This window comes from Candida oxycetoniae (assembly GCF_023343755.2).
Source record: "Candida oxycetoniae strain CBS 10844 chromosome Unknown scaffold8, whole genome shotgun sequence".
NCBI classification, from domain to species: Eukaryota; Fungi; Ascomycota; class Pichiomycetes; order Serinales; family Debaryomycetaceae; genus Lodderomyces; species Lodderomyces oxycetoniae.
The window spans coordinates 274647-287529 of record NW_026055361.1 but is presented as its reverse complement, the minus strand read 5'-3'; the positions used below and the strand labels follow the sequence as shown (position 1 = coordinate 287529).

General features: G+C 39.3%; 8 protein-coding genes across 8 annotated transcripts; 4 read left to right on the top strand and 4 right to left on the bottom strand. All coding sequences in view use genetic code 12, as the record gives it.

The window, feature by feature from the left end:
- Positions 1–693: 693 nt before the first annotated feature.
- CKA1 (casein kinase 2 catalytic subunit) lies at positions 694–1674 on the top strand (the record flags this gene model as incomplete). Its single annotated transcript, XM_049324303.1, has 1 exon — positions 694–1674. The coding sequence occupies one exon, from the start codon at positions 694–696 to the stop codon at positions 1672–1674; it is 981 nt and encodes a 326-aa protein (XP_049182755.1).
- A 100-nt stretch (positions 1675–1774) lies between these two features.
- On the bottom strand, positions 1775–3070 carry LTV1 (Ltv1p; the record flags this gene model as incomplete). The annotated part of the gene is made up of 1 exon (XM_049324292.1): positions 1775–3070. The coding sequence occupies one exon, from the start codon at positions 3068–3070 to the stop codon at positions 1775–1777; it is 1296 nt and encodes a 431-aa protein (XP_049182754.1).
- Positions 3071–3357: 287 nt separating this feature from the next.
- KGF56_000301 (uncharacterized protein) lies at positions 3358–4311 on the bottom strand (the record flags this gene model as incomplete). The annotated part of the gene is made up of 1 exon (XM_049324281.1): positions 3358–4311. One exon carries the CDS (start codon positions 4309–4311, stop codon positions 3358–3360), a length of 954 nt encoding a protein of 317 aa, XP_049182753.1.
- Positions 4312–4543: 232 nt separating this feature from the next.
- KGF56_000300 (biotin--[acetyl-CoA-carboxylase] ligase) lies at positions 4544–6493 on the top strand (the record flags this gene model as incomplete). Its single annotated transcript, XM_049324270.1, has 1 exon — positions 4544–6493. One exon carries the CDS (start codon positions 4544–4546, stop codon positions 6491–6493), a length of 1950 nt encoding a protein of 649 aa, XP_049182752.1.
- Positions 6494–6828: 335 nt separating this feature from the next.
- Positions 6829–7296, top strand: KGF56_000299 (anaphase promoting complex subunit 11; the record flags this gene model as incomplete). Its single annotated transcript, XM_049324258.1, has 1 exon — positions 6829–7296. One exon carries the CDS (start codon positions 6829–6831, stop codon positions 7294–7296), a length of 468 nt encoding a protein of 155 aa, XP_049182751.1.
- Positions 7297–7467: 171 nt separating this feature from the next.
- On the top strand, positions 7468–8452 carry KGF56_000298 (4-hydroxybenzoate octaprenyltransferase; the record flags this gene model as incomplete). The annotated part of the gene is made up of 2 exons (XM_049324247.1): positions 7468–8356; positions 8433–8452. 2 exons carry the CDS (start codon positions 7468–7470, stop codon positions 8450–8452), a joined length of 909 nt encoding a protein of 302 aa, XP_049182750.1.
- Positions 8453–8568: 116 nt separating this feature from the next.
- On the bottom strand, positions 8569–11187 carry KGF56_000297 (CORVET complex subunit; the record flags this gene model as incomplete). Its single annotated transcript, XM_049324236.1, has 1 exon — positions 8569–11187. The coding sequence occupies one exon, from the start codon at positions 11185–11187 to the stop codon at positions 8569–8571; it is 2619 nt and encodes an 872-aa protein (XP_049182749.1).
- A 373-nt stretch (positions 11188–11560) lies between these two features.
- On the bottom strand, positions 11561–12874 carry PRO1 (glutamate 5-kinase; the record flags this gene model as incomplete). The annotated part of the gene is made up of 1 exon (XM_049324225.1): positions 11561–12874. One exon carries the CDS (start codon positions 12872–12874, stop codon positions 11561–11563), a length of 1314 nt encoding a protein of 437 aa, XP_049182748.1.
- Positions 12875–12883: the final 9 nt, after the last annotated feature.

The following is a 12883-nucleotide window of genomic DNA, read 5'->3' as shown; positions in this document are numbered from 1 at the left end:
ATACTAGTTTTTTTGTATATCTTTTTCTCGCTTGGTTAGAGGTCTTAGTTGCGGACTTGAATTAGGAGCAGTACGCTGAGACTGGATTAGAAGCTATCTGCTGAAACTGGATTAGAAGCTATCTGCTGAAACTGGATTAGAAGCTATCTGCTGAAACTGGATTAGAAGCTATCTGCTGAAACTGGATTAGAAGCTATCTGCTGAAACTGGATTAGAAGCTATCTGAGGCTTTGCACTAGAAGCTCTACGCTGAGGCTTTACACTAGAAGCTATCCGCTGAGACTGGATTAAAAGCTCTACGCTTTGGGGGCTTGGATCATAAGCTGTACGCTATACTCGAGAGGTTCTATCATAAGCTATCCGCTTTTGAAGCTTTGAATTACAAGCTACACGCTTTCTTTAGGGATTCATTACAAGCTATACGCTTTCTTTAGGGATTCATTACAAGCTACACGCTTTATCTAACGGCTGCATTATAAGATACGCGCCTTCATTTAATTGCTTTTACTGGTATCAGCTATTACCTCCGTTGGTTTTCACTGTATTAGCTACTACCTTTATTGTTTTCACTGGTATTAGCTATTTGCCTTCAACTTTCTAGGCTCCTCCCTTGTCGTTTTGACATTGTTTTCACCCAAAAGATTTTTTTTGCTTTTTAATTTAGCACTAGTTGCTTGGCTAGTTTTGAAAAAAATGTCTCATGAAGCAGACTTGAATGTCTTGTCAACAAAACCATCATCATATTATGACTATGAGTCTATGTCTATAGAATGGAACGACCAAAAAAATTACGAAATTTTACGCAAAATTGGACGAGGTAAGTACTCAGAGGTGTTTCTAGGTTTGGATTTGGTCAAGGGACAGAAAGTCGTGATTAAGGTGCTTAAGCCGGTAAAGCGGAAAAAGATCAAGAGGGAGATTTCAATATTGAAGAATTTAATAGACGGTCCAAATATAATCAAATTGTTGGATGTGGTTAGGGAACCGCAGCTGAAAACTCCCGGTTTGATATTTGAAAATGTTAACAACATTGATTTCAGAACATTGTATCCTACATTTACCGATTTCGACATAAGATTTTATATGTATGAGTTGTTAAAAGCGCTTAGCTATTCTCATTCAATGGGCATTATGCATAGAGACGTTAAGCCACATAACGTAATGATAGATCACGACCAGAAGATTTTGAGATTGATTGATTGGGGACTAGCTGAATATTACCACCCTGGTACAGAATATAACGTTAGAGTTGCATCGAGATATTTCAAAGGACCAGAATTGTTAGTTGACTACAGATTGTATGATTACTCCCTAGATCTATGGTCATATGGTTGTATGTTGGCTTCAATGGTTTTCATGAAGGAACCATTTTTCCACGGAAAGTCAAACACTGATCAGTTGGTGCAAATAGTAAGGGTATTGGGCTCAAGTAACTTAAACAAGTATCTTGAAAAGTATAATTTAACTTTGGGCGACGAATACGAAGATATGGGGTACTACAATAGAAGACCGTGGGAAAGATTTATCAATGAAAATAACCAGCATTTGGTGTCCAATGAATTTTTGGATTTCATCGATAATTTGTTGAGATATGACCACCAAGAGAGATTGACTGCTAGGGAAGCAATGGAACATCCATATTTCGCTCCTGTAAGGAACCTAACCGCAAATTGATTTCGTACATCGGATCAAACATAATGACGACTGTAAAAATAGAGAGGAGTAATAATAATAGTAATAGTAGTAGTAGTAGTAGTAGTAGTAGTAAACGTGCTTATTCAACTTTCATCTGTTCAAATGCTTTGTTCAACTTCATTGCTCGTTTCCCGCGTGACACGGAGTTTGCAGCTGCCTGCAACTTCTTCTTTTCCTCATCTTTTTTAGCGAATCTGCGACCTCCGCTTTGCAACTCGTAGTTATCCAAAAAGTCGTCAAGCATATCTTCGAAATCGGTCCTTTCTTCCTTCGTATCAAAGGGCTTGGGCTCAAAGTTATTCTTGGTTTCTTCACTTTCGTATCTTTTGTTCAACTGCTCATATCTATCATCCAATAGCGATAGACCTTCTGTTCTGTACAATGCCGACGAAGACATTGAAAAAGAGCTTGTATCTGTCATGGCTCCCTTCTTCTTCCTTAGCTTTGTTTTTGACTTTGCTTTTTTTGATTGGATGTTGGGAAGATCGCCAATAGTGTCTTTTTCAGACATTAGATCTTCCTCTTCGTCTTCCTCGAATTCGTCGCTAGAATCCCATTCATTTGTACGATTATTAGTTTCCTTTTTGAATTTCATGAAATCTCGCTGCCAGTTTTCATTTACTCCGGCGCAATCCCTTTTCTCTTCTCCTTTCTCTTCTTCCTCCAAATTCGCTTCATACTTCTCATTGTACTCGTCTTCATAATTATCAAGGTCCCATTCGTCGTAATCATCCTCGCCTTGTGCATAAAACTCGTCCTCGTTTTCAACCTCTCCAGACTTGAGCAAATCAGCAAATACATCGTCGTCATACTCCTCATCGCCATCGTCTTGACTCCCCACTTTCACTTCTTCTATATAAGCTTCATCTTCTAATGCTTCTAACACTTCCCTCAACCGCGGATCCATATCAGGTTGAAACCCTTTTAATTCATCGGGAATACTCTGATTCAAGTCTCTAGTCACATCCCTCCTCTTTTCTTTAGACGGAAGCTGCTCCTTGAGCAACTCCTCTAAACTCATCTGTTTAGATTTGTTTTCTCCCTTTGTCTTTGCCGGTATAAATACCGCGTCCGTTGCCTCGCCAATAGGCTTCAAATGCTGCATATAGTCGTACTTAGAGTCGTCAAACATTATTCCATATTGACTTGCCATTCCCTCGTTATCTCGAACCTTTTCTTTCAAACTGTGTTCAAGGTCATTGAGTGTAAAGACCTTCTTCTTATTTTGGGACGCTCTTTTGGCTTGATTCTGCAGTTCTGCAGCAGGTACCAACACATTCTGAGATGCATCTTCGTCATAGAATTTAGCGTCATCGTGTGCTCTATGAACCACGCTATATGTTGTAGCGTTCTTCTTATCAAACCTCTTGACCATCGATCTTTCCAGTATGTTTAATGATAAGAAAGTGGTATGAGATGAGATGAGATGAGATGAGATGAGGAAATGAGATGAGCACCAAAATCACACAAAATCTTTTTTCTTTTTTTTTTTTTATCAATTCCCCAAACTTGCCAAAACCTGTTTTTTGACAAAACTTTACTTAAAAAGAGATGGTATGGCTACCAAATAGAAGGGAAAGTGCTTTCCTGAATGGAAAGTGCTTTCTCAGTAAAAAAGCAAAACAAAAGAAAAACATGTATTATCTAGCCGTGTTTTCACGTCTAGATAAATATATACAACTTATCCTTACAGTCAAAACATCGAGCTTTTTCAAGCTTGAATCCAGTGTCTACTAGCACAGGGATCTCTAATTCATTTCCATATGGAAAGGAATACTTTGAAACTAGACTTTTAATAATGATTGCTTCCCTTTTTTGCGAGTAGCGAATTTGAAAATTTGAGTAATTTATCGTGTCGCTACTGAAAATTATGCAGAGCTTATACTCATCTTTGAGTTTTTTAAACGATACATTGTAGTTTATTATAGTTTTGGCATCGTCGTTACTCGGACTTTTGTGTGATTGTGGCGCTGGTGCACTCTCAATTTCCTCTATCAATGGCTTTTTTGTTTTCAAATTAGGTCTGTTGAACAAATCAGGTAGAGTTTCTTCAACTTGAGCATCACCATCTTCGTTGATTGTTAGATCCTCGATTTTACTCGTGCTCTTCAGGGCATGGGCATGCACCAAATCGCCCAACTCCTGTATTGTAATCTCCGTTTCTGTTAATTCGCCCTTGGATAGCATTTTTGGCAAACTGTAGTCTCTCTCTAATACTAATGAGTTAATCGTTTCAACGGATTCAATGCACCATTCAATCAAAATAAGTCTCAAATCCTTATTTATTTGGCACCATGTGAAACACCGGGTATTAATACAGCAATCGTACACCAACGAAGGAAACCCCTTTTTATCTCTAGTTTCTTTAACTTTAGATACAACAATCGGTATTTCCCACTGATTTTCAATGATCAATGGGAAAACAACATCTGGATTAAACTCTGTTGAAGGTTTTGGAACTTGATCATCATGACATATATTAATAAATACCTTGGTCAATACTTTTGTCAGATCGGCGCATTCCAATATCTTGGTCTTTACAACGAACCCCGGTTCAGGATGGAGGGTCACCAAGTCTGCAATCTTCGTCGTCGTCGTCGTCGTCATCGTCGTCATCTTTAGTTCGAAGTAATGATGACTCCGAGTCATTACCATGCTCACTTTTTCGCTTCGTCACAATCTCTCGCTGTCTTTTTTTTTTTTTTTCATTCTTTCCACCGACTGTATTTCTTCTGGAAGGGCTACTTTGATGAATGTGCTAGTATATTCGGGTCCCGGTACGACGGTGGATAGTGTGAGACATTGTCTTGACTCTCTCAGAACACACCTATCCAGTCACTATGCCGTTATGCCCGTAACAGACTCGGTCCTTCTCACTGAACCATGGATGAGGAAAACATCGATGTTAGTGATTCCCGGTGGTGCTGATCTTTCGTATTGTAAAGTTTTAAACGGCAAGGGCAATAAACGAATTGTGGACTTTGTCAAAGGCGGTGGTAAATTTATAGGCTTTTGTGCTGGTGCGTACTATGCATCGTCAAGGTGTGAATTTGACATTGGAGGACCATTAGAAGTTTCTGGGTCTCGAGAGCTTCATTTTTATCCAGGCATATCGCGCGGTTGCGCATTCAAGGGTTTTGCTTATGAACTGCAATCGGGAGCAAGGGCTGCTAATTTGCTGGTGGATACAAAATTATTGCCAGGTTTACCACAGAATGTCATAAACTATTACAATGGCGGAGGTATTTTCGTAGAAGCATCAAAGTATAAAGATGTTGAAATTCTCGCTCGGTATGATGATGCTACAGATATCGAAGATAATAAAGACAAAGCAGCAATAATTTATAGGAAATTGGGGAAAGGTGATGTTTTATTGGCGCAAACGCATCCGGAATATTCACCTAAATTGTTTAAAACTGTCGATGCTAAGTTTAAACCTGTTGTGACGAAATTATTAGAAGGCGACTATACTAGGAAGTTATTGGTGAGAGACTTGCTAAAAAAAGTTGGGCTCCGTGTGCGTGAAAGTGTTGACGAAGAGGTACCGCTGGTGACACCAATGTATATAGCGTCTCTGCAACCTTCTCGGGTCAATGATATGTTGAGCAAGCTAATGAATAATTTGAAAATCGAAAATGGTTTTTTTGAAGACAGAAACGATGTTTTTACCTTTCAAGATATATCGTCCACTAAGCATGATTATAAGCATCCTGACTTTAATGAGGAGGATAATCCAACAAAAACTATAAAGCATCTCAATTTTGTAACAGGTGAAGAGTTTCCATCCATTAAGACAACTCCCTATTTCAACATGCAAAAGTATTTTGATGCCTTGAAAGCGCTTCGCAAAGGGGCAGGGTTGGAGTCGGGGTCGGGGTCGGGATCGGGTTGTGAGTTGGGTGGTATACTTGGTTATTCGGAAGTTATAACATCCACCAACACGATAATGGATAAGAATCCGCAATTGTTGGAGCAACTTCCACATGGGTTTACATTAACGGCATCGACACAAATAGCAGGGAGGGGAAGGGGTGGAAACGTTTGGGTAAACCCGAGAGGTGTTTTGGCTACGTCGGTTCTATTTCGTATACCACCGTCGCCAGTAGCGTCATCATCAATTGTTACTTTGCAATACTTGTGTGGATTAGCTTTGATAGAGGCTATCTTGGGCTATGGAAGCATTAGTTCGTCTAGGGGTGTTGGGTATGAGGATATGCCTTTACGATTGAAATGGCCAAACGATATATACATATTGAAGCCAGAGTATTTTGTCACTGTTGAACAAGAAATTGGATCAATGGTTGATGGCAATGACGAAAAATATGTCAAAGTTTCTGGGGCATTAATCAACTCACAGTTTTTCAATGGACAGTACAATTTGGTTTGGGGAGGTGGTGTCAATGTATCGAATCCTTCGCCTACAACATCTTTGAACTTGGTCTTGAATAGACTCAACTATATTAGAAAGTCCAAAGGACTTGAGACGTTGCCGCCATATGAACCGGAGTTGTTACTAGCAAAGTTACTTTTTATTATGGACCAATTCTACAAGGTTTTTAGCAAATCAGGATTGAAACCATTCTTGCCCTTGTATTACAGAAGATGGTTACATTCCGGGCAAAAAGTTGATGTAGAAGGAACAAATGGCGATAGGAAAACATGTATCATAAAGGGAATTACACCAGATTATGGGATGTTGATTGCGGAGGATATTCAAAGTCACAAAGTTTTGCATTTGCAGCCAGATGGTAACTCTTTTGATATATTCAAGGGACTTGTGTATAAGAAGGGTACTTGAGGTTGAAGAGAGAGTAGTTGTAGATAAAGAATACTTATAGTGTCGTTATAGTGTCGCAATAGTGTCGTTATAGTGTCGCAATAGTGTCGCAATAGTGTCGTTATAGTGTCGCAATAGTGTCGCAATAGTGTCGCAATAGTGTCGCAATAGTGTCGTTATAGTGTCGCTTGTGTCGGTATAGTCAGTGCTCCTCCACCATCTCGCTTCGCTCAATGGTGTCGCGATAGTGTCGCCTGGTGCCAATTTCTCAATTCCCTCTAATTCTTTTTTCCCTTCTCTTGTTGCATTAAACCACATCTTTTTTCTTGTATTTACATATCGTATTCTTTTCTTAAATGAAAGTATCAGTAATTGAATGGAAAGGTTATTGTACATGGCATTGGGATTTATCAACAGCAGGAGCAGGAGCGGAAGCGGAAGCTGAAGCAACATCGGTCAATAAGGAAGGGTCTGCAGGCAGCTATGTTGAGGAGCTATGTGGTATATGTCGTGTGTCGTTTGAAGGTGCATGCCCCAGTTGCAAATACCCTGGAGATGGGTGTCCACTAGTTCTTGGTTCTGGCTGCACACACAATTTTCATCTCCATTGCATATTGAAATGGCTAGAACAAGAATCGTCAAAGGGACTATGTCCCATGTGTAGACAAATCTTTGATTTCAAGCAAATCACAGATGATCTGGTAGAGGAAATTGCAAATTTAAAAACTTTAGTTGATGGACACAAATTGATGAGAGAGAGATTACTACAGAACAACGAGCTGGACTACGAAGTTTTGGATGGCGAAACCGACGGCCAAAACTAAAAGAAGGGAATAATAATAATGCCTACCCACGAATCGAAGGAGAGATTGGTTTTCAGTAGATAGAGAGAGAGAAAGAGAGAAAAAAGAATTAAAAGGAAAAAAGAAAGTGGTGATATATCAGGAAGGGAAAAACCTTTTTCTTTTATTTTTCAATTTACACCGTTTAACGCTATGAGTCTTCTTCGCCTTGCACGAGGACCAGTCATTTTCAAAAGATGTTTCACGAAATCGCTCATTCTTCCTCAAATAAGCAAGCCTGCTAGACAGCAGCAGCAACAACAACAACAACAACTTACTCAGTTGGAAATTGCAAGGTCTAGATTTTCCATTCAAGAGTTGGAAGAAGCTAGATTACAGAGAGAAGCCAAGTTGGGATGGCTCAAAAAATTGCCTTCCAAATGGATCCCTTACTTTGAATTGATGAGAGTGGAGAAGCCAGTAGGCACATGGTTGCTCTTGATCCCATGTTATTGGTCAATAACAATGGCTGCGTATTCCATATCGGCACCATTGACCACAACAGTTAGTGCAATTGGATTGTTTTCGGCAGGTGCCTTAATCATGAGAGGAGCAGGATGTACAATTAATGACATTTGGGACCGGAATCTTGATAATCAAGTTGCGAGAACCATGGAGCGTCCAATAACCAGTGGGAGAGTATCTGTACCACAGGCAGTTGCATGGCTCGGGGTCCAGTGTTTTGCAGGACTAGGCATTTTATTAAGCTTGCCATTTGAGTGTTTCTACCTAGGTGCCCTTTCTTTGCCCTTTGTTTTTACTTACCCTTTATTTAAAAGATTCACGTACTATCCACAAGCGATATTGTCAATATGTTTCAGTTGGGGATGCCTTTTGGGATTTCCTGCAGTTGGTGCTCCCTTAAACTTATGGGTTGCAGTACCATTGTTTATATCAAATTGGATCTGGTGTATCACATACGATACGATCTACGCTCATCAGGACAAAAAGTATGACATCAAAGCAGGAATCAAATCAACTGCTTTGGCTTGGGGTCCCAAAACAAAACCGATTTTGAAAGGGTTGACCGTTGCGCAAGCTGGTTTTTACACAATGGCGGGAGTAATGAACTCTATGGGCCCAGGATTTTACATTGCGGGCGCCTATGCTTTAACTAGACTATACAATCAAATTGTAAAAGTGAATTTGGATGACGAAAAAAGTTGCTGGAGTGCTTTTACCTCAAATATACAAACCGGATTTATTTTTTGGTATGGAATCTTGTTTGACTACATTTTAGAGCTCCTAGGTTTTCTATGAAAAGTCGTTTATTAGATGCTTATTTTGTGAAGCTTCAGATTTTAGTATACCCTTGATTAATAATTTTTCTCGCCCGTTGGACTTTAATCTTTGCAAGGCGTTTTTGAGAAACGTTGTTAAAAATGCTAATGGAATCGAGTCTGGTAGTAGTTTGATTAGTTGAAGTGTTGGGAGGTATGTCTCGTAGGTTTCTGTAAAATGCTGAATTGCAGGCTCAACAGGTTGTCCTTCCAGATACATCTTTAGGTAGTACTTGAAAATCTGCAAAAGACTTTCTTCATCTCTTTTGCTTTCCACTTGTGGTATTAGCTGAGAGTAATGCACCTTCTGCGGTCTCACCATTTGTCCCAGTACAAGTTTCTCGGCAGTCGAGAAATCCCCAAATTCTAGCAACTGTTGTAGGTTTGCTTCTTTGTATATCTTGTGATAGTGGAAAAGTTGATGGTCAGGTAGTTTCACTGGACCCAGAATAGCCATTTCAAATGACTTTGTGTATAAGCTGATAAAGGAGGTCAACTCGGGTTGCCGTACGAGCTCTAGGTAATCGATCCAAAAAATCTTTGGCCACTTGTCAACAACAAGAGAGTTTAACTTTTGATAGTTGTCACGAGCTTCTGTGAAATATCGCTCAACGGCACTGTTTTCGACATACAAAAAAGTTAAGGCATTGCAAATCGTCAAAAATAATTCATCATATAAGGTATTGTCTCTTGACCATGATCTTTCAAGCAACTCAATTTGAATCAAAGCAAAATCCACCTCTCCTTTCAGGTCATCCGAAAGTTCGGCAAGAATCCTTCTATTTATTTCAAGGTATTTATCAGACTTTCTCATATAAAGGTATATTTTCTCTTTGTTCAATTTTATTAGTGTAAGAATTATATCAGTATACTCTTTCTCTCCAAGTGATCCCTTTGAAAGAAACGCAATAGCATCATCAACAAGATTTGGTTCCAAATGTTTCATTAGAAAGTCGTAATACCCCCTTGTTGTATCTGAATTATTTGGCATCAAACCATATGCTTTTGAAGCTAGTAACACCTCCAGTCGATGAACCAAATCCTCTATAATTTCTTTATCATATGCTGAATTTGTCCAACTATCTTTGTCAACAAATTTGTCAATACTATCATGCGAGCATAAACGATAAACGAGTTTTCTCACTTCTAGCGATACTTCCAAAGGTGTCAATTGCTCTAAATACTTTTTCAACATGTTATCATCTGAAAAATCCCAATTATTAGTAACCTCTGCAAGTCCGGGATATGTTTCATAAGGACAGTCAGCTCCAAGTAATCGAACAGCCAAGTTTGGTGAGATAACCAATTTTTGGTTGTCCTTTCGTTTCTTTAAGATATCAAATGGGTCCTTTTCCGACAAAAAGCATGAAAGAAGCAACAAGTGTTGCCCATAATCAGAGTCGTTTTCAATTTGAAACACTTTATCAAAATTGTCAGAGCTCAATGCAGATTGAAATGCTTTATGCATTAATAATACAGGACTCTCTCTATGCAATGCATACACATTTCTTTCGCTGAACAAAAGCAACTCGCAGTCGCTGGATTCAGGTGTTCCAACAAGCTCCTCCACAAGCAAATCATTGTAATGTATTTTTGATTTTTGTATATGGAAACTTGCCCTTGGTGATGGTGGTGCTTCTGCTGACGGTGCTGTTGTTACTGCTGATGATGATGATGCTGCTGCTGCTGCTGTATCTGTAGTTTTCTCATTCGTTCGCTGATTACTATCACTTTTGACTTCTTGCGATTTTCTGGACTCTTGCAAGCTTGTAACAAGAATGTTCTCTAGACTTTCCAAAGAGGACAAAACAAGGATATCCTTGAATACCGCAAAGACATGTGGCCACTCGACAGCTACACCGCCACAGGGGTAGCCATGATTGACCCATGTTAACGTGCCTCTAGTAACATCTCCAATACTGTTGATAAACACAGCCATTGATGTATTTTCATCCGACAGAATCGTTAAAAGATACTCTTTAGCTTCCAAAGTGTCAAAGAGTTCGATATGTGGTGGCACATTGTGTTGGCCAGTTCCAGATTTGTAAGCAAAAAGCGGGAGTGTGCTTTCATGAGCAATATTTTGAATAAAATAAGATTCTTCATTAGCAATCAAAAACATATCGTTTAAAGGCGATGTAGATATCAAACCTAATGAGAACTTGATCTCCCCTATAATTTTCCACCGATTACCGTCTAATCGCACAACTTGCACTATGGAACTCCTCAATGCCAATATCGAAGCGCCATCTTCCATAACACTAACGTTTCGCACACCTTTGAGCTTGGTGACTGTTGAAAACGGCGCCATCTCTGGCAACGTAAAAACCTCAATCGAGTTGTCGCATATTACCAACAATTTCTGAATCACCGAAAGACAAACTATTCTAGTAACCTCCTTTGACGTATTTGCAATCTGTTGCTGCGTAATAAGCATATAGTTTGGTGCATCCTCAAACTTGTAAAATTGAAGTAAATTCCCTTTTGAAGTGCCTATATATACGCTACGCTCGTATGACTCGATTGCCAGTATGATCTCATCATCTTTCAACGGTATTTCATTAATTATTGGATCTATTTGGTAATCTGGCATTGAACTTCCCATCTATACCACCCCAACCAACCGTATTGACTTGTTTTTTTTCCCAACACTCGCGCGTCTCTTCCCCAAATATACAACTGATGGTTTTTATCCCCTTGTTCAAAATTGTTGATTCTGGCTATTTGGCAAACTTGAGAGATTTCAACATCTAAGAGGCATTTTTTTTCCTGCCCCATTCCCTTTTATTTTGCCCCCCCCCCCTTTACTTCTTACTTCAAAATAAATGTGGTTTTGGTGGTATCTTTATTTGTAGATGTAAATATGTGTAGAAATTCGTAAATATATATATGTACGTGCATGTATATATGTATGTCTATGTTTATATATATATGTATGTGTATATCTATATACAATGAGTACACACTTATATTATAGATTGCAGTTTTTCTACCATCGATGTCAAGGATTCTGTTGAATCTGTTGTTGATGGCTTTGATGGCGGAAATGCTAGGTTGTCCCTATGTGCTACGTATTCACTATCTGCGTATCCCAATATAGATTCTATTTGACTGCTTTTATGTCCCTTGATAGCACGAATTTCGTTTGCGGAGTAGTTGACACGACAATGACCAACTTCAGTTGTTTTACCTTCTTTATCAACAGCCTTGATTGATACGCACTCGTTTTCGTGGAAATTTCCAATTACATCGCAGATTCCAGCAGGCAAAAGACCGGCTCGGTCTCTTCGCGTTAATGCAGTATGACAACCCTCATCTATTATCAACGCACCCTTGGTTTTCAACCCGTGTAGTATCCAGAACCTTTTATCAGACCTTATTTTCGAGTCTGATGATAAGCTTAGAAAGCGTGTATGCAATGGAATGAGTTTCTTCTCTATATCCTTTTGTAATATTGCTTGCTGTTGCTCAACATCCAACTCTTCTGGCTGCGATTGAATATGAGCCACAATATCGAGAATGTAATGTGGCTGACTTGACAAAGTTATAATAGTTGTTACACCAACATTTGTTGCTAAGCCGGCTGCTATCAATTTTGTAGTCATTCCACCTGTACCTACACTAGAGCCCGCCCCTCCTCCTGCTGCTGCATTACCGCTACTGGTAGTGGTGTCAACATTCAAATCATCGACATTATCCACAACCAATATTGGTTTGGCCTGTGGGTTTAGTTTGGGATTATCCGTATATAAGCATTCCACGTCTGTCATCAAAAACAAATAGTCAGCATGGATCATTCCCGCGGTAATTGCCGATAATGTGTCATTATCACCAAATTTAATCTCAGAGACAGATAGTGTATCGTTCTCATTGACTATGGGGATAACTCCCAAATCCAACAATTCATTTAGGGTGTTCTGTGCGTTTTTATACTGGGTATAGTCAATAATGTCATTTCTAGTGATTAAGATTTGTGCTATAGTTTGATTCATTTGTCTGAACAAGTCGTTAAAGAGCCCAATAAGACGGCCCTGTCCAATCGATGCTAAAGCTTGAATTGCCGATAGTTTAGAAGGTTTCTTATGTAGCTTCATTACCCTCATTCCAAAGGCTATGGCACCTGATGATACTATAATTATCTTATGACCCTCTCGGCGTAACTTTGTCATTGTTTCTACTATGTGGGCCATATTAGCGATCCTTGGCTCGCGCGTCAGTGGATCAACCAAAGACGATGAGCCAATCTTTACCACTATAGTGTATTGTTTAGATGGTTTCATTATTGGAGT